Source organism: Leopardus geoffroyi, chromosome D1, assembly GCF_018350155.1.
Source record: "Leopardus geoffroyi isolate Oge1 chromosome D1, O.geoffroyi_Oge1_pat1.0, whole genome shotgun sequence".
Classification (NCBI taxonomy): domain Eukaryota; kingdom Metazoa; phylum Chordata; class Mammalia; order Carnivora; family Felidae; genus Leopardus; species Leopardus geoffroyi.
The window spans coordinates 14913226-14940324 of record NC_059329.1 but is presented as its reverse complement, the minus strand read 5'-3'; the positions used below and the strand labels follow the sequence as shown (position 1 = coordinate 14940324).

At 42.5% G+C, this 27099-nt stretch overlaps 1 protein-coding gene across 4 annotated transcripts in view; it reads right to left on the bottom strand.

The window, feature by feature from the left end:
* The window catches only part of RNF214 (ring finger protein 214), a 50298-nt gene extending 23205 nt beyond the window's left edge, over window positions 1–27093 (bottom strand). The window contains exons 1-6 of one of the 4 annotated variants that reach the window (XM_045482949.1): window positions 26707–27093; window positions 24790–24914; window positions 22078–22588; window positions 21326–21385; window positions 15544–15684; window positions 12640–12779 (exon numbers count right to left, since the gene is read on the bottom strand). In XM_045482949.1, the coding sequence (XP_045338905.1) occupies window positions 12640–12779; window positions 15544–15684; window positions 21326–21385; window positions 22078–22588; window positions 24790–24914; window positions 26707–27093 (1364 nt within the window). The remainder of the gene's footprint in view (window positions 1–12639; window positions 12780–15543; window positions 15685–21325; window positions 21386–22077; window positions 22589–24789; window positions 24915–26706) is intronic. The other 3 variants (XM_045482951.1, XM_045482950.1, XM_045482952.1) reach the window with 3 other exon arrangements.
* Window positions 27094–27099: the final 6 nt, after the last annotated feature.

Sequence of the window (27099 nt, the reverse complement as noted above, 5' to 3'; positions counted from 1 at the left end):
ACTCTTGTTCTCAGTTCAGGTCTTGATCTCAGGGTCGTGAATTCAAACTCCACATTGGGACTACTTCAAAAAAATTAAATAAATAAATAAAAATTTAAAAATTTAATTCTACTTGAATAGTGTCAAAGAATATGAAATAGAAAAAATTTCTTTTGAAATCTAAAAAAAGATGTGTAAGACCTGTACACTGGAAATTACAAAATGTTGGTAACACAAAGACCTAAATAACCAACAGACACATATTTATGGATTGGAAGGCTCAATATTATTAGGATGTCAATATTCCCCAAATTGATCTACAGATTCAAGGCAACTGTGTCTCACCAGTTTTGTTTTTGCTTTTGTAGACACTGGCAAGCTGTTTCTCAAACATATATGGTAGTGTAAAGGACCCAAAGGTAGTGCAAAGGTTCAAGGCAACCTTAAAAGAAAAACAGAACACCTTAATTTCTCTGACCGCAACTTACTATAAAACCATAATAATCACAACAGTATGATATGGCATAAAGATAGACAAATATACCAATGCAATAGAATAGGACTCACACGGGTGCCTGGGTGGCTTGGTCAGTTAAGCGTCTAACTCTTGATTTCGGCTCAGGTCACGATCTCAGGTTCGTGGGTTCGAGCCCCACAACGGGCTCTGCGATGACAGTGCGGAGCCTGCTTGGGATTCTCTCTCTCCCTCTGCCCCTCCCCAAGTCATGTTCGCTCTTTCTCCCTCTCAAAATAAATAAACATTTTTAAAAAATAATACTCAGAAATAGGCCTACTATTTATACAAATGACTCATATTGTCATTTGGTTTTTGGCAAAGGTGTAAAGTAACCCAATGGAGAAAGGAAAGTCTTTCCAACACATAGTGCTAGAAGAACTGAATAGGTACATAGGAAAAAAATGAACCTCAACCCCTACTTCTCACCATGCAGAAAAATTACCTTGAGATGGATCATAAAGATGAAAGCTATTAGCACCACGCTCTAACCAACTGAACTAACCAGCCTAGATGGATCATAAAGATAAAAGCTAAAATGATAAAGCTTCCATAAGAAAACAGAGAACATCTTTGCTACTTCAGGGTAGGTAAAGGTTTCTTAGGACAAAGAATGCAAAAACTATAAAAGTGAACTTGATAAATTAGACATCCTTAAAATTAAAACTTCTGTTCATCAAAAGATACAATTAAAAAATGAATAGCTAAGTCAGAGAATGGAAGAAAATTTCAGAGAATATATAACTGATAAAGGGCTTTATATTTGGAATATGCAAAGAACTTTTAAAAACTCAACCAAAAAAAAAGGGAGGGGGGCAAAAATCTGAGTGGACACTTCACAAAAACAAATATATGCATGATCAATAAGCAGGTGGAAAAAGTGATCAATATCATTACTAATGAGGGAAATGCAGAATAAAACCACAATGAAATACAACCACCTGAGTGGCAAGGATATGAAGCAACCAGAATTCTCGTACCTTGTAGGCAGAGTGTAAAATCGTATATCCACTTGGGAAATTTATCTGTCAGTTTCTTATAAAACTAAACATATACCTAGCCTACTACCTGATGATTCTACCCCTAGAAATTTACCCAAGAGAAATAAAAGCATATGTTCACACAAAGACTTGTATTTGACTGTTCACAGCAGCTTTATTCATAATAATCAAAATCTGGAAATCATTACATGCCCCTCAAAGGAGAACGGACAAACAGTGGTATATTAACAAAAGGAATATTACTGGACAATAAAGAGACATGAATGAATGTCAAAAAACATTATGCTGAATGAAAGAAGTCCTACACGAAAGAGTACACATTCTATGATTTCACTTATGTGACACTCTAGAACCTGCTAAATTAATTTCTGATTAAAAAAATCAGAAATCAGCAGTTGCTTTTGGAAGAAGGGACAAGAAATGACTGGGAAAGCATTCCCTATCAAAATAACACTACCATTCTTCACAGAGCTAGAACAAACAATCCTAAAATTCATATGGAACCAGAAAAGACCCCGAATAGCCAAAGCAATCTTGAAAAAGAAAACCAAAGCTGGAGGCATCACAATTCCAGACTTTGAGCTGTATTACAAACAAACCTGTAATAATCATCAGAATAGAATGGAACTAGGACAATAACAGACACATAGATCAATGGAACAGAATAGAGAACCCAGAAAGGGACCCACAAATGTATGACCAACTAATCTTTGACAAAGCAAGAAAGAATATCCAATGGAATAAAGACAGTCTCTTCAGCAAGTGGTGCTGGGAAAACTGAACAGCGACATGCAGAGAAATGAACCTGGACCACTTTCTTACACCATACACAAAAATAAACTGAAAATGGATGAAAGACCTCAATGTAAGACAGAAAGCCATCAAAATCCTCGAGGAGAAAGCAGGCAAAAACCTCTTGGATCCTGGCCACAGCAACTTCTTACTCAACACGTCTCCAGAGGCAAGGGAAACAAAAGCAAAAACGTATTGGGACCTCATCAAAATAAAAAACTTCTGCATAGCGAAGGAAACAATCAGCAAAACTAAAAGGCAACCAACAGAATAGGAGAAGATATTTGTAAACGACATATCAGATAAAGGGATAGTATACAAAATCTGAAAAGAACTTATCACACTCAACACCCAAAAAAACAAATAATCCAGTGAAGAAATGGACAAAAGACACAAATAGACACTTCACCAAAGAAGACATCCAGATGGCCAACCGACAGGAAAAAATGCTCCACATCACTCATCATCAGGGAAATACAAATCAAAACCGCAATGAGATACCACCTCACACCTGTCAGAATGGCTAACATGAACAACTCAGGCAACAACAGATGTTGGCGAGGATGCAGAGAAAGAGGATCTCTTTTGTACTGCTGGTGGGAACGCAAGCGAGAGTGGTGCAGCCACTCTCGAAAACAGTATGGAGGTTCCTGAAAAAATTAAAAACAGAACTACCCTACGACTCAACAGTTGCACTACTAGGCATTTATCCACGGGATACAGGTGTGCTGTTTCGAAGGGACATATGCACCCCTATGTTTGTAGCAGCACTATCCACAATAGCTGAAGTATGGAAAGAGCCCAAAAGTCCATCAATGAATGAATGAATAAAGAAGATGTGGTACATACACACACACACACACACACACACACAATGGAGTGTACTCAGCAATCAAAAAGAATGAAATCTTGCCATTTGCAACTACATGGATGGAACTGGAGGGTATTATGCTAAGCGAAATTAGTCAGAGAAAGACAAATATCATATGACTTCACTCATATGAGGACTTTAAGAGACAAAACAGATGAACATAAGGGAAGGGAAACAAAAATAATATAAAAACAGGGAGGGGACAAAACATAAAAAATGCTTAAATATGGAGAACAGGGTTGGGGGGGGGGATGGGCTAAATGGGTAAGGGACATTAAGGTATCTACTCTTGAAATCATTGTTGCACTATGTTAACTAATTTGGATATAGATTTAAAAAAATAAAATTAGGGGCGCTTGGGTGGCGCAGTCGGTTAAGCGTCCGACTTCAGCCAGGTCACGATCTCGCGGTTCGTGAGTTCGAGCCCCGCGTCGGGTTCTGGGCTGATGGCTCAGAGCCTGGAGCCTGTTTCCGATTCTGTGTCTCCCTCTCTCTCTGCCCCTCCCCCGTTCATGCTCTGTCTCTCTCTGTCCCAAAAATAAATAAACGTTGAAAAAAAAAATTTTTTTTTAAATAAAAAAATAAAATTAAAAAAAAAGAAATACAAAATCTGTAAAATTGAAAATTAAAAAAAAAAAATGGATGAAAGAACTAAATGTAAGACAGAAGGCATCAAAATCCTAGAGGAGAAGACAGGCAACCAATCTCTTTGACCTCAACTGCAGCAAGTTTTTATTAGACATGTCTCGGGAGGCAAGGGAAACAAAAGCAAAAATGAACTATTGGGACCTCACGAAGATAAAGAACTTCTACACAGCGAAGGAAACAATCAGCAAAACTAAAAGGCAACTGACAGAATGGGAGAAGATATTTCCAAATGACATATCAGATAAAGGGTTTGTACCCAAAAACTATAAAGAACTTGCCACACTCAACACCCAAAAAACAAATAATCCAATGAAGAAATGGGAAAAAGACATGAAGAGACACTTTTCCAAAGAAGATATCTAGACAGCTAACAGACACATGAAAATAGGCACAACATCACTCATCATCAGGGAAATACAAATCAAAACCACAATCAGATACCACCTCACGCCTGTCAGAAGGGCTAAAATTAACAACTCAGGAAACAACAGATGTTGACAAGGACACGGAGAAAGAGGATCTCTTTGGCACTACTGGTGGGAAGGCAAACTGGTGCAGCCAATCTGGAAAACAGTATGGAGATTCCTCAAAAAATTAAAAATAGAACTACCTTGTGACCCAGCAACTTCACTACTAGGTATTTATCTAAAGGACACAAAAATGCTGATTCGAAAGGGTACATGCACCCCAATGTTTATAGCAGCACCATCGACAAAAGCCAAATTTTGGAAAAAGCCCAAATGTCCATCAACTGACAAACGGATAAAGATGTGGTGCATATATACAATGAAATATTACTCAGCAATCAAAAATAATGAAATCTTGACATTTGCCACAATGTGGATGGAACTACAGTGCATTATATTATGCTAAGTGAAATAAGTCAGTCAGAGAAAGACAAATATCCTAAGAGTTCACTCGTACATGGAATTTGAGAAAAACAACAGATAAACATAGGGGAACGGAAGGAAAAATAAGAAAAACCAGAGAGAGAGACAAACCATAAGAGACTCTTAAATACAGAGAACAAACTGAGGGGTTGTTGGAGAGATAGATGTTGGTTGGGGGTTCGGCCAAGTGGGAGATGGGCACTAAGGAGGGCACTTGTTGGGATGCACACTGGGTGCTGTACGTCTAAATTCCATTCCTGAAATCATTATTGCACTATATGTTAACTAACTTGGATTTACATTAAAAACGATAAAGAAAAGAAATGCCTGGGAAAGTGTATGAGGGAACCATTTGGCCTAATAGTATTATTCGCTATACTTGATGGGGTCTGAATACACAGGCACATACATTTGTCACAACTCATGGAACGGTACACTTAAGACTCACGTATTTAACTGCATATACATATTACTACCAAAAAAATCAAAAACACACAAATAATAATATTTAACTCTAATTAATGATATATATGTTCACGGATTTAAAGGTGAAGTTACTGATGACTACAAATTGCTCTGATATGCATCGAAAAAAAAAAGAGGACTGATGAATGGATAGAGGGATGGAAAGATATTGCTAAAACCTATTTAGCAGAATGTTAATTGTTGAATCTAGGTGGTGAGTGTTAATGTACAATACTCCCAGCTTCTCCTAGTGTTTAAAAATTTTTCATAATAAAATATTGGGGTAAAAATAAATCCAATCATTTAATTCCTCTGCCTAAAAACTTTCCCTGCCGGTTACACTCAGTAATTACCAATGGCCTTTACTCAGACCTGGTTCTTACTTACTTGTCTGAAATTTCTGACATTGTTAGGCACTTCTCCCTTTGAAACCCTAAACTATTATAAGCTGTTTCCCTTCCTTTCTGCCTTCGCTTCCTCTTTATACTCCCAAACTGCAGGTGTACCTCAGGGTTCAGAGCTAAGCCCTACTCTATACTTTTTCCCATAAAAAACTCAATTCTAGTATCGTAACTATCACCTCTACACAGTCAACTCTTCGAGTCTAGTGTCCCACTTCCAACGGCCAACTTAGTATTTTAACTTGTATGTCTCATATCATCAAATTACTTCTTTACCCTCAAAACGTAGAACTTGAATTCCATTTCCCAATTACTACCACGTAGCACATAACTACTAACCAGGGTCAATACAGGGAAGTTAGTTTTGACACCTTCCCCAGTCTTAATCTCTAAAATAATCCAGCATCAATTCCTCCTGAATCCATTTCTTCTCTTTCATTCCACCATCACTACTACTCTTATAAGGATCCTTGGAAACTCAGTTTATTGTAAGGGCTTCTCCTGGTTGACGTCCCAGCCTCTGTCTCTCTCCAAAATTCTTCCTGCATGTTTCTAAAACATCTCTAATTATGTATCTATCTGCATAACTTCTATGATTCCCCATATTTAAAAGATACTAATCTATGCTAAGCAGAAAAAATTAAATAAGACGTGTTACTTGCTGCGGTAGCAGATTTCCAGATATGGACCCTTCCCAATGCACCAGGCCTCCTGGTGTCCATGCTCTTCACAGTCCCCTCCAATGCTAAATCTGAGCTGGCCCTGTGACTCATTTTAACCAAACGAATGCCACAGAAGTAGCACTACACCAGTTCCAAGGCTATGGCTTAGGAAAGCCGAGAAATTTCCACTTTTGTACTCTTGGGAGCTCTGAGCCACCAAGTAGAAAATCTGCCCCTGTGTTGGAAAGACCACCTAGAGAGGAAAAAGCCCTGAGATAATATGGAGAGAGAGAGAGTCAGAAAAGGCCTAGACCTCTTGGAGTCCCAGGTGAGCCCAGCCTTCCAGGTGTCCCTGCCAAGGTGTCAGAAATATTAGTGGCACCATCATGGATGTTCAAGACCCAGTCACCATCCGACCACAGCTACAGGAATGGCTCTAAAGGAGACTAGCAGAACCGTCCATCTGAGACTCAGTCAACCCAAAGAGTTGTGAGAGGAATAGAAATTACTATTGTTGTAAGATACTAAGTTTTACGATTGCTTTTTTACACAGCAATAGATAAATCAAAACACTTACCCTCAAGAAGCTAACTATATGATGGAGGAGGCATTCAAGTTAACAAAAAGACCATCAGAGATATGGGTTAAGACAGAGGTACACACAGCATGCTAGTGAGTACAGAGGAGGGTCATCTAAATTAAATGTTCACAATATGTGAAGGGGAGGATGTGGGAAAGCTTTCTAGAGCAAGTAATACAGGCTGAGTTTTAAGTGAGTTCATGTTGTAGTATGTATAAACCAGCATGGCTGTTGGGGTGCCTGGGTGGCTCAGTCGGCTAAGCGTCAGACTTTGGTTTAGGTCATGGTCTCACGGTTTGTGAGTTTGAGCACCACATAGGGCTTGCTGATGTCAGCTCAGAGTCTGCTCCAGATCCTCTGTTTCCCTTTCTCTGCCCCTCCCCTGCTCGTGCTCTCTCTCAAAAATAAAAAAACATTAAAAAGAAGAAGAAGAAGAAGAAGAAGAAGAAGAAGAGGAGGAGGAGGAGGAGGAAGAGGAAGAAGAAGAAGAATGTACAGAACTTGGTCAAAGTCTATGAGATAAGAATTTAGGATGACTCTCAGTGTTTCAGCTTAGGTGTGGTTGGAGGGGCACAGTGCTGCCACGTATGGAGAAATGGTAGAAGCGAGAGTGAACTGAATTCACATCCAGGTAGAAACGTTCAACTCAGATACTGGGACAGGAGGAAGGGATGGATGTGTGTGCCAATAGCTGGGAAACTGAAGGAAGTTTCACTTGATGGCCTCTATTTCTTCAGTGAAATAAAAAGCGAGATTATCTGCTAAGACGAAGGAGAGAAATGGGGGAGAGAGAAAGTTCAGAATGGGAGGTAAAAGTTTGGGACAGCTCTCAGAGGAAGAGGGAGCCCTGAAGATCCAGGTGCTGTTAATAGTCATACATTTATTCGGACCCAAAACACACCGTCATATGACTGTCTCCAGCAGCTCTCAGCAGCCCAGGGGTAAGATGACAGGCCAGGTGGCGGACCTGACCCAGGACTGGAGGACTACAGAAAAATGCAGGGGAAGAGAACGGAGAGGAACACTAAGGGAGTAATTCAAGCAGTGGACCACACGTCTAGGCTGGCTATGGAAAGACATGCATCCAGGGAGCTGAAAGACTGGTGGCAAAGGAGCGAGGTCACCAAAAGAGAAAGGGGACCTGAAGTGGTCCAAGTGTAGACTTACTGGGAACAAGTCGACTGCCGGGAGGACTGAAGGCTGTGGTTAAATACAGGATGTTGTGACAGCCTGGCTCACTGCTGCACACCCAAGAAACACTCACCAGATTGACTGATTACTAGGCAAGCTACCAGGGCTTCCGTGCGTACCTGTTAAATAAACTACCATTTGGTGAGAGAATTCCAAAATGAATCTTCATGCACCCTATTAATTTCAATTTAGCACAGACTCTTGTGACATATCTAAAGTAATGCTTCCAACACTAAGTACCTTGATCTACTACTTACCTTTCACTCTATCATGTGAGTTCATTAGGCAAGCTCAGAAAATCTTTTAAAAAAGAAGAATCACGCTTAATATTGCAGCTTTCCTGCTATTTGTCCCAAGATGCTTCTACGAGCTGATTGATGAAGCCCTTTAAAGCACAAGCTCACCGTCTTTTATGGAGGAAGGGCTCTACTTGCTGCCATTCCCCATGAGTCACAGTTAAAGGCAGGAATCTTAAAAAGAAGTTCTGCCCTGGAACAACATGCACACTGAGCCCTCACCTTCCCCGAGCCAGCAATAATCTTGGAGGATATAAGCAGAGAATTAGGAAGTGTCCCACGAAAGCAAGACAACGTCTGTGACAAAGCAACCAAGGATCCAGGAGAAAAAAATCAAACTGATTATTCGGTACTCTCTCTCAAAATAAATAAACTTTAAAAAATAAATAAATAAAATACATAGTGACTACCTCAAAAAGTACAAAGCACTTAGCAGATTTCTATTAAATTCACCTTCACATAACATCAGTGAAAAATTTTTTTTCATTTTTTTTTTAATATTTATTTATTTTTGAGAGAGAGAGAGAATATAAGCAGGGAAGGGACAGAGAGAGAGAGACACAGAATGTGAAGCAGACTCCAGACTCTGAGCTGTCAGCACAGAACCCAAGGCGGGGCTCGAACCCACAAACTGTGAGATCATGACCTGAGCCGAAGTCAGATGTTCAACCAACTGAGCCACCCAGGGGCCCCTAAAATTCTTTTTTGAAAAAATTATTTATTTTGAAAGAAAAAGAGAGAGAGAGAGAAGAGGGGAGAGGTAGAGAAAGAGGGGAGAGAGAATCCCAATCAGGCTCCGCAGTGTCAGAGTGGAGCCAGACACGGGGCTTGAACTCATGAACCATGAGTTCATGACCTGAGCTGAAACCAAGAGTCAGATGCTGAACTGACTGAGCCACCCAGGCGCCCCAATGGGAAATTCTCTTAATTTGCTATCCAGTGATTCAACAAATACTTGTCAAATAATTACCAGTTATATAGTAATGAACTGAGTACTGGAAAAGAATATGAGAATGAATTTTTTTTAATTACCTATACACAGAGAGAATCTAGTATTTATCCTCAAGAGGCTTACAATGTAAGTGGGCAGCTGAGACATACACAGGTGGGAAAAAAATGTAGGGTACAATATAAAAATAAGCACTAAATAGTCAGAGAGCTGTATAGATGTTCTGAGGAGGGAGAAATCAGAAATTAGTTCAGGAAGAAGTGGATAAGGAAGATGTCACAAAGTAGGCAGAATTAAGTTGAAACTTGTAAGATAAAACGGCTAAGACACCTTACAAAAGAACCCCATTATTTCCCCCATTTTCAGAGCCAGAAATATGGGAATTACACCAGCTCCTCCCTGTCACCTCCCAGTGCTCCTGACAAATGCGTTCCCTTCTCTCCTCCCCGCTGGCGCCAGAGTGACACAGGCTCCGACAGAGACATCTCCTAAGTGGCCCTCCAAGCTACTCCCACCTGCTTTCCACCTGCCAAAGTCATTTATCTAAAATGCAAAGCTCATCCTTTGATACCTCTCCTCCCTTAAAATCTTTCAATATCTCTATCAGGGAAAAACCCAAACTCCTGAACACAACATAGGAATCTTTTGTGACCAGCTTCCCACTACTTCACTGGCCTCATTCCGGCCCAGCTAACAGCTCAGTGTGGCTCTCTCATCTGTAGGCCTCCTGCCTGCAAGGTCTTTGCCCTATTCTTTGCCCCACTAATTCCTCCTGGTATCTACCCCCACCCTGTAACTCTACCTTTGAACGTTTCGATCCAAAAGAAAAATCAAGAGAATAGTATAATAAACACGTGCCCTTCATCTAGCTTCATCAGTTGTTACCCTTACTTGCCACATTCGTTTTGTCTCTCTCGGAACCATCTGAAAGTTACAGACATCCTTACACCTAGCCCCTAAAACTCCAGCAAGTATCTCTTAAAGAACAAGAACAATCTTCTACATAAACATTCAACAGCATAACCCACAGTATCCCAAATATTTAATATCAACACACTATCTAATATGTAATCCATATTCAAATTTTCCCATTTATTCCAAAACGTCCTTTACAGTTTATTTGTTTAATCCAGGATCAAACCAAGGATCATCCACTGCACTTGGTGTTCACGTTCCCCTTTATCTTTCGGGATTTATTTCTGGAATCACTTTCTCCGGGAAGCCCTCTTTGACTCCTCCTACCCAGTCCAGACCTCATACCACCACTATATGGTATCATTATACTATCATTTCCCTTATTAAACAATAAGCTCCTTGAGGACTTTTTTTTTTTTTTTTAACTTTTTTTAATTTTTGAGAGAGAGAGCGCAAGCAGGGGAGGAGCAGAGAGAGAGGGAGACACAGAATCCGAAGCAGGCTCCAGGCTCTGAGCTGTTAGCACAAAGCTCGATGCAGGGCTCGAACTCACTGACCGTGAGATCATGACCTGAGCGGAAGTTGACGGCTTAACAGACTGAGCCACCCAGGTGCCCCCCCTTGAGACTTTTTATTCTCTAGGCCCATATTGTCTGGCTCACAGAAGACACTCCATAAACACTGACTGACTGAATGAAAGAGCTACAAACAGGAAATATGACTGTTATGGACTGAAATGTGTCCCAAAATTCCTGTGTTGAAACTCTAACCAGCAGTGTGACTGTATTTGGAGAGAAGGCCTTTAAGGAAGTAATTGAAGTTAAATGAGGGCATAAGGACGGGGATCTAATCCGGGAGGACTGGTGTCCTTATACGAAGAGGAAAGAGAGCAGGAGTGTGCACACCCAGAGAAAGGCCACGTGAGGACAGAGCAAGAAGGCAGCGGTGTCTGCAAGCCAAGACGGCAGCTTCACCAGAAACCAGCCCTGCTGGCATCTTAACCTGGGACTTCCAGCCTCTGGAACTGTGAGACGATACACTTCTGTGTTGCTGTTGTTGTTGCTCCTGTTTTTATTGCTCATCCTGATTCTAATTATTATCCTTTCTTTTTCTTTTTCTTTTTCTTTTACATTTCTGTTAAGTCACCCAGTCTGTGGTACTCTGTTACGGCAGCCTGAGCAGACTAGCACAATGAGCAAAAGCTCTGTGCCCACAGTTACTATGGACGATGGAATGCAAAACAAAACCTCTATCACTGCCTGAACAAAGATACACACAGAAGACTTCCTCCTCCTGCTTCTGGAAAAGTGAACCCCACACGCCACAAAACAAATGACAGAAAGCACCATTCTGACATTCACAACACACGTAAAAACACCCAATTGGATCTTCAAGAGCACAAGCAGCAAACTGTTAGTATCAACCACTCTGGGGCTATCCAATCAGAAGGTAAAGAAAGCGGTCAGAGATATGTTAAGAGCGTAGAGTACAGCAAAAGGAAATCTTTCACAGAGCCTAGAATATAATTACAGACTCCCCTTCCTAGCTTCTGCTCACTAAGACGTCTGCTGCTGAGTTGCTCGCATCACATGTCTGTTTCACCTCCTCCCCCTTGCAGACCGTGAAGACGATGACAAAGGCCATGCTGTCAGCAGGTAGTGGCAGCGGTTTGGATCGCTAACAACACCAGGTATAGCGTTATGGTCCCAGCACACTCTTCATAACTGCTGGCACATGGGTCAGCACGGACAACCGACCCAACTTGTAACCATCCATCATTCGAGTGTCAACAAAACAGACTGATCCTTAGGCTCTTTCCCAAATGTGCTTTCTCATGTTGACCTTTCACGGTTACCATCTTTCATGCTTGGAAAAATGATTCAACCGATGAGCTTGCTACTTTTCACTCACCAGCAAGCCAAGATTTTAGTGACAAATAAAAGTGCATTTTACAATTTAAATAAAATCATCAGTGTTCGCAGTTATTTTTATTTCAACATTAAGAAAGTTGGAAAACTGAAAATCCGACCCAATTCTACACCTACTTTGTTCTTACTGCAATGCCCAGAAGAGAACATAGATCCACTAAATAATTCTCTCCAAACAGCTTACTTACGACGTTACTGTTTGAAATCTGTTTTAGTGAATAACGTAATCAGAGTACTTCCATACCCTGAACTTCTGAAGAACCAGGTTCAAAGCAAGCGAAGTGGTTGTTAGATGCATTTCAAAATCTTGATCATACTTAGGACCCAACAAGCAGCTGCTATTATTTTAAGGTATTATTGAATCTGAAAATTTTTTTTATTGAATCTAAAACAAGGTGCTGAAAACGCTGAAGTCATTACAGGATTTTATTTGTGCACTTGTTTTTCAAATAAGAATTAGACCAAAAGAAAAGGAAGTAGGAACATAAACACAACTGGCTACTTATGCACAAATATATACATACGTGCAGGGTTCTACTCTAAACAGCATCATTTACCTTCTGCCCTTCTCACAGAGCTTCTCAATTTCAGCTTTCAGATCCTGCTCCTTCTGCAAAAACTCCTTCTTTTCTTTCTCTATCTTCTTTTTTGTTTCTTCTCGCTTTATTGTTACATCCTGGATAGCCTTCAATATCTCCTGAGTCCCCCATAATTACAGCCACACACAAAAAAAGAAGGAAACAAATTAGTTCTTTTGGTCTGAAGGTTATTTTTAACTAACACAAATTAACACATTGACTTTAGTAAATTCAACTTGAACTGAAGGAATCTGGTTCATGAGTGGCTCAGAAAGCCAGTATTTAGATGTAAGAGAGAAAGTTACAATAAAGTAGATTTCAACTCAGCAGGACAAAGAATTTCTAACAATCCCAACTGTTCAAAAATGGAATTTACTGCTTTCTGAGGGAATAACCTCTCCGTTACTCGTGTTTGGGTAAAGGCTGAATGAACACCTGAAAAGAATGCCTGTACAGGGTGGGAATTTCCTATTTCCAACAAATACGGTTTTGTTTTGTTTTGTTAAGGTTCTACTTAATTATGTGTGAAGGTTTATATATATATGTATGCCTATATATATATGTATGTATGTGTGAGAGTTTATATACGTATGTATACATATGTATATATATATATACATACATACATACACACACGTATGTATACATTTGTAGTAAGAAGTCAAACAATAAAAAAGTGATAGGTCACTCCCTGTCCACCCCAATTCCACCCATAACCAACATGATGTTGGAGCAGGCTTTCACATCTCTCTCTGTTCTTACACAAACACATGTATACTTAAATATGTATTTCTTTGCTTTTGTGTTTTTTCCAAATGAGAGGATTTTATACATGTTATTTGCCATCTTTTTTTCCACTTGATGTAAACACACTGTCAATACAGATTTAACTTAAAAATAGCTGTATAAGACATAATATGTATATATCCAATTTATCCAACCATTCTATGTTAAGAGTCCATTAAGTTGATTCCAGTTTTTTTGGTAACTACACACCATACTGCAATAAATACTCTATGTCTATGTTTTCATATAAAAACGTTTATTTCTGTAGAACAGACTTAATAATACGATTGCTAGGTCACGGAACATTTAAGTTTTAACTGATAATTTTTTTTAATTAAAAAAATTTTTTTTAATGTTTATTTTTAAAAGAGAGAAACAGAGTGTGAGCACGGAAAGGCAGAGAGAGAGGGAGACACAGAATCCAAGCAGGCTCCAGGCTCTGACCTGTCAGCACAGAGCCCGACACGGGGCTCGAACCCACAAGCTATTGAGATCATGACTTGAGCTAAGTCGGGTGCCAAACCGACTGAGCCATCTAGGTGCCCCTAACTGATAATTCTTAACAACTTTTCCAAAAAGGTTGTAACAATGCATACATCTACAAATGTCTGAAAAGAGTTCATTTTTCCTCACCCTGACAACTTATTTCATTTTTGCCAATCTCTTGAGGGGAGAGAGAGGAATGGTATCTAATAATTTTAGGGAGCATTTTCCTAACTCCCATCCTTTACTGTTTTTAATGTCTGCTTCCTCCAACTCAAAGAAGCATTCAATGCAGAGACTATGTTTTCTTTACCATTAAATCTGCAGAGCTCAGATCAGGAACTCAGAAAATGCTGAGTGAATGAATGAATGAATGAATACCAGTGAGGTTGGGCTTCTTTTCATATGTTTATTATCCACTTGCTTTTTCTCTTCTGTGAATTGCCATTTATAATTGCTGTAGGCAAAATAATAGCCCCCTCCCCCCCCCCCCCCCCAGCCAAATATGTCCACATGGTCATCTAATCAAATCTAACCTAATCCCTGGGACCTGCAAATATGCTACCTTCCATGGGAACAGACACTGTGCAGGTGTGACTAAGGTAAAGACCTGGATATGGGGAGATAATCCTGGGTCATCTGGATACAGCCAACCTAATCATGCAGGTCTTTAAAAGTGGAAAACCCTTCCCAGGTGTGATCAGATGAATATGTGATTAGGGAAGAATGGTCAGAGATGGAAATCTGCTGACTTGGAGGATGGAGAATGGCGCCACAAGTCAAGGAACGCAAGCAGCCTCTAGAAGCTAGAAATGCAGAGAGAGGTACTCTCCCCAAGTCCCCAGAAAGGGATACAACCCTGCCAATACTTGGATTTTAGCCCAGTGACACCAAGGTTGGACTTCTGGCCTATAGTACTGTGAGGTAATAAATGTGTGTCATGTTCAGCTGCCAAATTCACGGGAATTTGTCACAGGAGAAATAGGAAGCTATAGAATAACCTTTCCTGATTTTTCTCTAGAGTATCTGACTTTTACCATGAATGTGTAAGAGTCGCAGAACACAGATATGGATATTAAACTGTTCATCAGGTGTGCCACAAACATTTTCCCAGTCTGACGTTGATCTTCTGACTGGTTTTTGTATCATGTGCCCTATTAAAAGTTTTAAATTACATATAATACAGTTGATTCATTTTCTTATGGCTTCTGGGTTTTCTGCCTGGCTTAAAATGACCTCTTGCAACTTGAGGTTTCATAAATATGCTCCCAAACTTTCTTCTAATTTATATTTTTTCCAGTTTTCACACGTAGAGTTTTAATCTACCTAGAATTGTATGTTTTAATGTAACATAAGAGTCTAATCACGTGGTTTTCCAGGTAGACAGTCAACTGTGTCATCAAAATATGTTAAGTAAATAACTTTTTTCTCTGAACTAAAATACTAGTGGGAGCTTAAACAAGATGCCTTCAAAAATTCTTTTGATCCCTAAAATTCTAAGACAACCATTAAAAGATAAATACTGCCCTTCTATTTCTATTAATTCAGAAACAAAATTAAAGTTTGATTAGGAAGTGTAGCTTTACTTACTGACAATTTTAATAAACAGAATACCTGGTGATTCTTCATTTCTTCTTCCCTCCTTTGCTGAAGTTGTTTTAACTGCACTTGGAGCTGATTCTCCACTTGCCTCTGCTTGTCCAGGACCTCCTGGTAACGTTCCTTCAACAGGGTTCTCTCCGTCATCATTTTGTCCTATTTGTAACAAGAGAAGGAAAGTGTAATTCCCTGATCTAACTGCAAAAAAACATTCACCAGATGCCCGTTCAAGGCATTGTGCAGAGCCCTAGGATGTGCAATCCAATATTCTAACTTCTGGCTGGCCATGTGTGGCTTTATAAATTAAAATCATTTAAAATAAGAGAATTTAAAAATACGGCCCCTTCGCCTGGGTGGCGCAGTCGGTTAAGCGTCCGACTTCAGCCAGGTCACGATCTCGCAGTCCGGGAGTTCGAGCCCCGCGTCAGGCTCTGGGCTGATGGCTCGGAGCCTGGAGCCTGTTTCCGACTCTGTGTCTCCCTCTCTCTCTGCCCCTCCCCCGTTCATGCGCTGTCTCTCTCTGTCCCAAAAATAAATAAACGTTGAAAAAAAAAATTTTTTAAAAATAAAAAATAAAAAAATAAAAATTCGGCCCCTCAGTAACCTAGCCACCCACATTCCAAGTACTGGGTAGCCACAAATAACAAAAGACTACCATACTAGATGGCGCATGATACAAGACATTTCCATCATTACAGGACATTCTATCGCACAACACTTCGCTAAGGCAGGGTCTGGCAATGTATGGCCTGTGGGCCAAATCCAGCCATTGTCTGCTTTTATAAATAAGTTTTACAGGAACTACCCACATGGCTTACAAGTTGCTTTTATACTACAATGAGTGGAATGGTTACAACAGAACCCATAGAGCCCCCAAAACTAAGACATTTACCATCAGACATTTTACAGAAAAGTTTGGCAATCGCTGCTCTAGGGAATAAGAGGAAGGAGGCGTTTTATCAGAGCAAGAAGAAATGAATGGGCAAAGACCAAAAAACAGATCACCTACTCAAGAATGCATCCAGAAAATAGGATTCCTTACTGGTCACTAGTGCTAAAAATGGACAGATCCACTAAAGGGGTCTGAGGAACACGGTATTCAGATTGGGCCAATCAATAAACTCTCACGTAATGGAGTAGAAGTTAAGGCTTCTGAGAACTGCAGTGTTCTGCCTCCCCACACCCATAAATCAAGAAAAGTGATGGTGACCTTTCAAAGGGACACTAAAACTTCAAGACAGTCAATTTAAAACAGATTTGGTGTAAGGCAGCCCATGTAAAATTTAAACTAAGAGCATTCAACTGAACTTGTTCATTAAAAGATAACTATTTTTGGGCACTGGGTAGCTCCATCAGTTAAGCATCTGACTTCAGCTCAGGGCATGATCTTGTGGAGGTTCATGGGTTGAGCCCTGCATCAGGCTCTCTGCCGTCAGCACAGAGCCTGCTACAGATCCTCTGCCCGCCCCCACCCCACCCCTTCCCCACTTGCGCACGAACTCTCTCTCTCTCCTTCTGTCTCTCAAAAATAAACCTTATGGGGTGCCTGGGTGGCTCAGTCGGTTAAGCATCCACTTCAGCTCAGGTCATGATCTCACGGCTCGGGAGTTTGAGCCCTACGTCAGGCTCTGTGCTGACAGCTCAGAGCCTGGACCCTGCTTCGGATTCTGTGTCTCCCTCTCTCTCTGCCCTTCCCCCATTCACACTCTGTCTCTCTGTGTCTCTCAAAAACGAATAAATGTTAAAAAAAATTTTTTTTAATAAAATAAATGGTAAAAAAATTAAAAAGAAAAAGATAATTATTTTCAAAGAAAAGACAGGTTTTAGAAGTGAATGAAGGAGGGGCGTCTGGGTGGCTCAGTCGGTTAAGCACCTGACTTCGGCTCAGGTCATGATCTCGTGGTTTGTGAGTTCGAGCCCCACACCAGGCTCTGTGCTGACAGCTCAGGGCCTGGAGCCTACTTCAGATTCTGTGTGTGTGTGTGTGTGTGTGTGTGTGTGTGTGTGTGTGTGTGTCTCTCTGCCCCTCCCCCACTTGCACTCTGTCTCTCCCCCAAAAATAAAGAAAACATTTTTAAAAATTTAAAAAAAAAGAAGGGAATGAAGGAAAACGTATCACATTGTGATAATAAAAAATAAGCCCTCAAGATGGAACTTTAGCTTTGTGATGAGCTAGTCCTTAGTCCAGGTGCTGAAACATGACTAAGGCTCCTCAGATGACGCCTCACTGTCACACAGTTACAGGGATTCTGAACCGGAAGTCTATGGCTGGGCCTCAGGGATCTCTGAACTCCCTGAAATTGGGGTGGGGGAGGGAGATACATTTTTCTGAGATGAGAATTAATGTCTTCAAAACATTTTGGGGGCACCTGGGTGGCTCCATTCGTTAAGCATCTGACTTTGGCTCAGGTCATAATGTTTGTGAGTTCAAGCTCCATACTGGGTGAGCCCAAGCCCCATCTCAGGTGAGCCCCGATCCTCTCTTTCTCTCTCTGCCCCTAGTGGGACTCTCTCTCTGCCCCTCACTCACCTGCGCCCTCTCTCTCAAAAACAAACAAAAAAATCAACTACATTCTGGAAGAGGACTTTAACCCAAGAAAAGTTAAAGAAAGGTTAAGGACCAATTATGCAACTGGTAGGTAAGAGGAATCTTTTCTTTTTTAACCACAGCTCTTTCCCTTTATTTCTTTGTGGTACCTTCTCTGTCCACAATGCATATTTAGAACAACTGAGGATGGCAAAAAAACCCACCAGTTTCATGGCAAGAAGGCTGAAGGTACAGACTATTTATGCACCCAGAGAACTGAAAGGTACACAGTAAACTACTCGATCCAAATCATCTTTGTAAGAGGCCAAAGTTACTTTGCTTCATCGGTGGCTAATTGGTTCCAAGGATCAGAAGTTACAATTCCAAGTGCAGGCAGTGGGACATTACCATAAATGCACAAAAAGGGAAACAAAACAGGAGCCAAGTTTCTTGTATTGCCACCAAGGTTAACACCTGCCTAGCTCCACTGCCTTTTAAAAATAGTTATATATTAATTTCAATATGCATTAAAAATATAACTAACACAACATCACTATTACTTAAGACGCAACCAGGTAAAAAGAGAGATCACGTTTAAAGTCAATTCCGAGAACATCATTAAGGAAAGCAGAATAATGGGGTGCCTGGGTGGCTCAGTCGGTTGAGCATACGACTTGCGCTCAGGTCACGATCTCACAGTTGGCAAGTTCGAGTCCTGCCATCGGGCTGTCTGCTGTCAGCACAGAGCCCATTTCGGATCCTGTCTCCCTCTCTCTCTGCCCCTCCCCCGCTCGTACTCTCTTCACTTTCTCTCTCTTTTTCAAAAATAATATGAAAGAACTTTTTTTTTTTCAATAAAAAGATGAACAGGATAAAAACACAGGTAGCCATGACAAATATCACAACGGTTTACACCAGTGACTGAGGCTGGGAAACGTGAGGGCGTGGAGGGAGGTCCTCGACAGCACTTGCACTGGCCTCTCCATAGACAACACAGAATGAACAGATGCACCTCCGCTTCTACCCCTCTCCAGCTCCCCACACTTTGATCTCCTGATTTGTTTAATGTTTACCAATAGAAGAGTCTCCTGCTGTGACCTCTCTCTTTCCAGGAAGACACTATCTGTATGAGGCCATTTGCAGGCATATTTTTCCATGGTTGTTGTTGTTATCATGTAGATGATTTGCATTTGCCTTAATTCATTCAATATTATATCAGAAGTATTTTCCGCGTTGCATATAGTTCATTTTCAAGGGTTGGTTGTTTCCATTAAAAACAAAAACAAAAAAAAAATGAATACCATTGGCTACATAGCTCTTGCCTTCTACTGAACTTTTAGTTATTTAGGGAGAATAAATTCAAATAAGTGGGGTAAATGGGTCAAAGCATATAAATTTTTCATCATTCCTTAATTGTGAACAACCACTAAGCTTGAGGCTTTTTGGCCCAGAGAAAATAATGGTCGCCTTTTTTCTTTTCTTTTCTTTTCTTTTAATGTATTTATTTAAATTCAAGTTAGTTAAATACAGTGCAGTACTGGCTTCAGGAGTAGAACCCAGTGATTCATCACTTACATAAAATACCCAGCGTTCATCCCAACAAGTGCCCTCCTTAAGGCCTCGCTCCACTGCCTTTTTAAAAGCACATGGGCCACACCACCACCCGAAAGAACACAGCCACGCAAAATGTAACTCCAGGCCTCTTTGGGCCCAATGGCTCCATGGTTTCCGCTCCTGCTTCAGACTGATGCCAAAGCTTCTGTATAACTTAGCTGGTCCCTTGGATTGCTATAAGACATCGGAACTGTTGTACAGTGGGGACAAAATAAATACTCTGGATGAAAGTGCTTAGAATAAGTGCTCAAGAAACGGTGAACTCTACCCGCTTTCTCTGGAGCCTCTCTTCTAGCTCAGATTCCCCCCAGGACGCCTCCATCAGCTTGCTCATCTGTAGGGTCTCCTTACCCGCCTCTTATGAATAACGCCTAAGTTGCTACTCTCTATCTAAAAACTCTACTCGCTTCATCTGGTTAATGCGCTCCCATAACTTCCTTCCTTCCATCTGCCCTTCAGTTTCTTCAGCTTGACTAAATATCCACTTTCTTATCTAGTTGGTTGCTGCAAGCACTTTTCCTCTTTTTTCCCCACTCAGCTAACACGTATTACCCTAAGACCTCTTCCGATGCTAGGGCGCCTTTCCCAGCCTCACCCTTCCTCTTGAAAAATGCGTATTTTGATATCCGTACACTTGTACGGAAGGGAAGTTTCTGCCACAAAATGCCAGGGATAGTTCAAAGAGACCATTTTCACAACGATTCACGGGCAGCTCTTGAGGTTTTAAAAAACCAATTACCAGGAAGAAAAAGGGAAGATATGACTCAATAATACACCAGAAAAAGACCTGACAGATGTTTTATGGAAAGCTCAAAAGGTGAGGAGACTGCCACAGGTAAGCTTAAGAAATAGCGTCTGGCACGAAAGAGAACGAGAATCCCACTGTGCTGTGAATTACTTCTTCTGTATTTGGATTATTGCATTTAGCTCTTAGGATCACATTTTCAAAGCACTGATAAGATGGAACATGTCCCTGTGGAAAAGTAAGCAGGGTGACGGAAGGGCTGGAAAATGTATCCCACGAAGAAAAGAAGAACGTTAAAAATGTCTGGAGATGGTTTTTTCTGGAAAGATTCAGACTTGAGGGGGGAGGGGAAGAGGCATAAAAAACACTTCAAGTATACATAGAGTAAACGAGCAAAGGGGAGTTTGGATTTACTCTACAGAGCTCAAGAGAACACTCTAACAAGCAGTGTTAGAGGGTCCGTCCTCACCTCAGAACAGACCCTGACAATCAGAGGAGCGCTGGGGCTGGCTCGGTCACTTAAGCGTCTGACCCTCCATTTCAGCTCAGGTCATGATTTCACGGTTTGTGAGATCAAGCCCCACATCAGGCTCTGTGCTGACAGCGCAGAGACAGCTTGAGATCCCCTCTCTCCCTCTTTCTCTGCCCCTCCCCTGCTCACTCGCTCACTCTCTCTCTCAAAATAAATAAATAAAAAACAAAAAAGAGCTATTTCTCAAATACGATAATACAATCAGCTGCTTTATGAGTAATGTTTCCCATCTCTGAAAGTGATCAAATAGAAGTTAGCTAACCATCCATCAGGGATTTTAAAAGGAGTTTCCTGCACCATTTCTAACTGAGATGATAGGACTCAAGACAGTCTGAGTTAATGGTCTCATATATTCACAGTGACTGTTTTAAGTACTTACCAGATTCTTTTCAATATCTTGATCTGTGTTTACCTCTGAATCGGCCGTCTTAAAGTCAGTCTATAAAGAAAGAAAGAATCACATTCAGAAATACTCAGACATTTTAAAAGGCAGAATTACTCTTTAGTAATTTTACCTAGAAATCTGCCACAAGTAACTAAGAAGCTAATCTTTTTTGCTTTCCCCTTATCGGCTTCCTAACGAGAAAACCGCAGGTCTGGCAAGGAGACATTGGCCTCTATACTGCATTGAACATCCATCCCACAGAATAACCTGAACAAAACCCAAGAACTGACAGACAGCCTCGAGTGTGACATAAGAATTTTGCCCCCTAAACTTATTGTGCCCATCCTTCCTCCTACAACAAAGACACCAATCACTAGGAGGCAGGATGCAATGTTCTTAAGGTGGAGGTCAGAGTATTCACGAGGATTCCTCCTGTAAGGACAAAGATGGGAAATATGAACGCTAATGACCTACTGTGATCAATTAATCAGCGGAAGAGATTATATGTAGGTCACAAAGTTCCTAGTTGCCATGATTAGACACTGGCTCCTGGCTTTATTATTTATTGAACACCGGAAGGATGTCCTCACACGGCACTGTGTGAAAATCGTACGATAGCTGCCGATAAAAAAACGAGACGGAATAGTTCTCCGCCACCTATGAAGAAATGTCTCCTACCCTCAATAAATATGTAAACAAATAAAGAGCCCCAATTCCATTTTAGTAATAGAAACTTGATACTTGACCTGTACAGCAATGTTTTGAGAAAGCTTCAGGGAAGCGCTATCCTGATCATCATCCTGATCCACTCTGACTCCTTCAACCCCATTTGCTGGAGGCACTACAGGTCGGAAATCCAAGCCTGTGTCCCTGCTACCTTCCTTTAGGATGGAGGCTTGTGGGGATCTGTCTTCAGGACAACTCCCGGAGGCAAGCTGCTTTGTATGGCACCCTGCCTTAAGAGACCGAGTGACAGGATGGAGGCTCTCCCGGAGGCACGTGTCCCCCTCCTCTCCTGCTGTGTTGGCCACGTCCTTCAAATCAGACTGAGACCCACCGCCAGAAAGACAAAGGGCTGTGGCTAGCAAGTTTTCTCCTAAAACCGCCCGGTGCGCTGCTGAAGTGTCACCTGCTGATGAACCAGGATTCTGCTCTGGGTGTTCCAAATGGACATTTCTGTTATTCTCCTTGGTTATCGTTTGGCTACTTACACTCGACAGAGGTGAGTTCTTGTGCTTCTGTGCAGGGTCTTTGGGGCTATCAAAGACATAAGACAAAAAGTTTCTCTCTTCACCCAACCTTAAGGAGGATTAAATACGTAATACCTTTAATATAACGACTAGAAGAACAAAGCTAGGCTACACAAGCCCCCCAAAATCATCAGAGAGAAGTGGAACTTAGTCTTTGTCCAGCAATTTTCATCCTGGTTAGATAGGTGGTTAAGAACCTGGGCTGTGGAGACAGACCTTTACCGTCCAGTGATGGTCAATAAACACACATAAATGACTCTGAAGATCCAAAAATTTCTGAGATCCGATTTGAATAACTTCGGGGAACGTCGATAAAACAGCCTAATGCTCGTCATTATTTCATTCAGTTACATGTACAAACTTAGATACACGTGATGTTCTAATAAATAAAATACTAACTTAAAAATATTCCACTCTCACATGTCCCAAAAACAATTTTCAAATTCCTTATATAGATCTTTGACCAGAACCACTTCTTAGGTTCTGCGAGAATTTTCCAGAACATAGCGTCTTCACTTCAAGTTGTCTGGGGCAAAGACAATTTTGAATCCCATACTGAAGCTGTCAGTAGAAATTTTACCCCAGACAAGGACACACGCATACAACACTGGGATAATTGTTTTGTTGTTTGTCGTGGCCATTTAATGCATTGCTTTTTGAAGAGATCTTTAAAACGGATTTATGATGACATCTCACATTCAGAACAGTAAGTCTCTCACCAAGGAATGATGACATCTATGCTAAATTTCCTTGCCCCTTCTTTTTTAAAAAACTGATTCTGTCAACTGACGCCTGTAAGTACCCCAAGCCAGCATCGACTGAGGCTTTAGGTCACAGTGCCTTCCTTTCTCAATAGGTACAGGCTGTTCAAAATAAAACGGAGAGACCTTGGGATATGAAAACCTTTATAAACACTTCTAGCTGATTCCTTCCTGAGAGTTACCTGAGGGAGTGGAGGAGGGGGGAAGACACTTAGTTATTAATTTGGGCATATAGTCCAGTATATCTTGGGTGTAAATCCTGACTCTGCTATTTACTGGTTGTTTGACTCTGGGCAAGTTACTTCAATTCATTTGTAAACCAGAAATCTTACCCTCCTAATAGGATTATTGTGAGAATGGCAGGCAATCATGCGTGTGAAAGTATTGAGTACAGAGCCTGGCACAGTAAATATTCAATAAACCTCAGCTGCTAGTATCACTCCTAGTAGTATGTGGCTGATTCTACTTATAAAATGAAGGTCCAAGTTTATGGTTAGGCTTACTTAGCAGTTGCCCCCACTACCCCTTCGCTAACAAATCTCTCTTCATGTAAACCAGTATTTATTAAGTACTATGGAGTCAGACGGGCCTGGGTTCAAACCCTGACTCCTTGTTGGCGACCCTGGGCAAGTTACCTCTCTGTGTCTGTTTCCTCACCTGTAAGTGAGAATAATGATATCAGCACCTCCTGTTGGGAGGATTAACTGTGTTAATACATATAAAACTGTTAGTACAGTATTATTCATTGTATTAGGTCCTAGTATGCTAAAAAATTAGAGTTGAGGTGAAATATACAATTTAGTACAACACTGTGCGTAACTATGCGTTAAGCGCTCTAAGATGCTAGGTTGCAATCATAGCTCCAGCCCTCAAGAGTTTAAATGGAAGGCAGAATATCTACGCACAGCAGTAAGCCACACTGACAAAGCAATCTATTTATCTGTAGATGATATACGTATACGTCTGTTTGTGCGTGTATGGATATATACGTGCCTTATGCATGTATACGTGTACATATCTATATCTCTATGTAAGACAGAAGACATATACAAATATACCGGTATGATACATGATAACATGATAATATATGCAACTATAACAAAACATATAGGTATAAGAGGTAGATATACACATAGGTATAATATATATCACACACACGTAATTAAATGAACATAAAGTCCACGTAAAGTAGGGTGGTGAAAAATTTGCATTTTCGGAAAAGTCTGACCCCCTGTATTCTAACCTATCTGCTCAACAAATATTCAGCATGCCTGCCGAGGGCCACCAGGTGCTGTGTTAGGTACCCTAAATACACATATGGATTGCTTAATCTAGTGCAGGGCCACTGGAGCCAAAAAGAGGAAAGCCCAGCTCTGCTTCTCTAAGAAGCCATCTCAGAAGCCCTTCTCCCAAATGAAACCTTCCCAGTCAGGTATGCACACATTACCTTAGACCGTCTGGGAGACCTTCGTCTGATTTGGAAGCACATAAACTAGAAGAGGATTCTGGAGGATTGGGGGCATTGGACACCACACCAGCTACCTCAGACGCCGCCGCCATCATGCTCTGTACCTTCAGAAACAAGTTACAGGCTACAAGTTTCCAAACTGTTAAAACAAGTGTATTCCCTCCCCCCCCCCCCCCCATAGAACATCCATACAACAGAGTCCCAGGAAAAGAAACACAAAGAAAAAGTTGGGTCCCAGAAGAAAACTCTGAAACCCGGCTTCAGAGTTTTCTGTAGCAGGGTTTTAAAAGATCCCTTTGGGGGCGCCTGGATGGCTCAGTCGGTTAAGCGTCCGACTTCGGCTCAGGTCACGATCTCGCGGTATGTGGGTTCGAGCCCCGGGTTGGACTCTGTGCTGACTGCTAAGAGCCTGGAGCCTGTTTCAGATTCTGTGTCTCCCTCTCTCTCTGACCCTCCCCCGTTCATGCTCTGTCTCTCTCTGTCTCAAAAATAAATAAACGTTAAAAAAAATTAAAAAAAAAAAAAAAGATCCTTTTGGCCACAATAGGCCCCCGTGGACATCAATCCTCAGCAATCACCACATTTATATAAATAGGAGTCTGTACAAAGCTTTTTCACTTTTGGCAGAAATACGGTGATTTAAAAACAGCCTAGTCTGTGAGAATTTTCCAAATGGTCCACATGCCTACCTTAACGTAGTATTATTTACAAAGAACGTACTTGGGGGCCTAACGATCGATAACATCTTACACTTTTTAAGTCATTAAAAGCATTCTTCATTAATTTAAGTGAAGTTTTTTGGAGGTGTTGAGTGTGCGAGGAAAAACAGCAATACTGTATCGGGCAATCCGAGCGGCTTTTACTGTCAGTGTGCTCCCCACAGATGGGAAATGTTTCAGAACCACTCACTGAGAAAAATACAGACTCTTGAAAGTTACTACAAGGGTACAAAAAAGTACAAGAATCTTGGTTAGTCTACCCAGGAAAAGAGAAGCTGGAAAACAGGGTAATCCAAGTCAGAGAACCAGGACTGATGCCCTTTTTGGATCAAAAGGTCATCCTTTGTGAGGCAGGACAAACTCGTGGCCCTCTACAGTGAAGACAAAGGTGGGGGGGGGCGGGGTAGGAGAATGTAAGGGGGGCGGCTAGGGGGTGTAACATAGGGTTAGGTTAAATCCCTGTTTTTATTTTAATAGCATCACAGGTATTCCCCCCGCCCCCCCCCCCCCCGCCGGCACTTTCAAGCGCGCACAAGGCAAGTATGGAGACTGGGCTTTATCAACACTTGAGTCACAGGCCAGGGACCCTGTGTGCCTCAGTTTCCCCCATTATACAAAGCTCCTAGGCGAGAACGGGCCCAAATCGCCATTACTGCACCCTCGGGTGCAAACAGCCTGCCCCAACAGAGCCCGGGGTCGCGGGTCCTCGGTGCCCGGTAAACGAGAGCGCAGGGCACGGGTCCTCCGGGCAACTCCGCGGCCGGAGCCCAAGGGGGAGCGGGGCAGGTACCGCGCGCTGCAGGCTGCAGCGCGGGGTGGGAAGTCGAACGTGTCAAGGGAATCCTGCGGCGGCCGCCAGTGAGGCGGCGACGCCGGGAGCCACGGGGGCTCGGGGGAGGACGGGGCACGGCCGCGAAGGGGACAATGGGGGAAGCGGCGCCGGGCGACCACGGCCGCTTCAACCGGAGACCGCTAAGCCCGCCGCTTCCTGGAGCCGGAGACCCCCGCACCTCTGGCTCGGGCCCCCCACCGCGAGCCCAGCGCCGGCCCCCTCGTAAGGCCGGGACCCCGGGCCCCGTCCGCACGGCCCCCTCCACGCCCCCCGCCTCGACCCCCCGCCCCTGCCCGGGCCCCCGGCGTCGCAGCCCCCCTCCCCGCCTGCCCGTCCCGCACACACCTCCCGCGCCGCGCCCCCGGGAGGCAAGGGGGGAGGGACGGGACGCACCTGAGCGGGCGGAGCGGGGGGAGGGGGCGGCCGAGCCTCGGGGGGAGGGGTCGAGCGCCGGCCCGCGCGCGGCACCTCCCACTTCCGGCGGCGCGAGCGGAGCGGGCGAGGCCGGGCCCGGAGAGGAGCGGCTGCGGCGGCACCGCGCCGCCCCCGACGGCGCCCCCTAGCGGCCAGCGCTGGCGCCGTGCGAGCGCCGCGGACTCCGCGGAAGCCCCTTAAGATACAAGTGGACTCTCCCGGGGCGCAGGGAGGAAGAGTGAGGCGACCGCGAGAAGGAAGGAGACCCGGCGGAGGGAGGAGCCCCTCTGGAAAGGTCCCAGAGAGAGTCGGGGCCATGGCGAT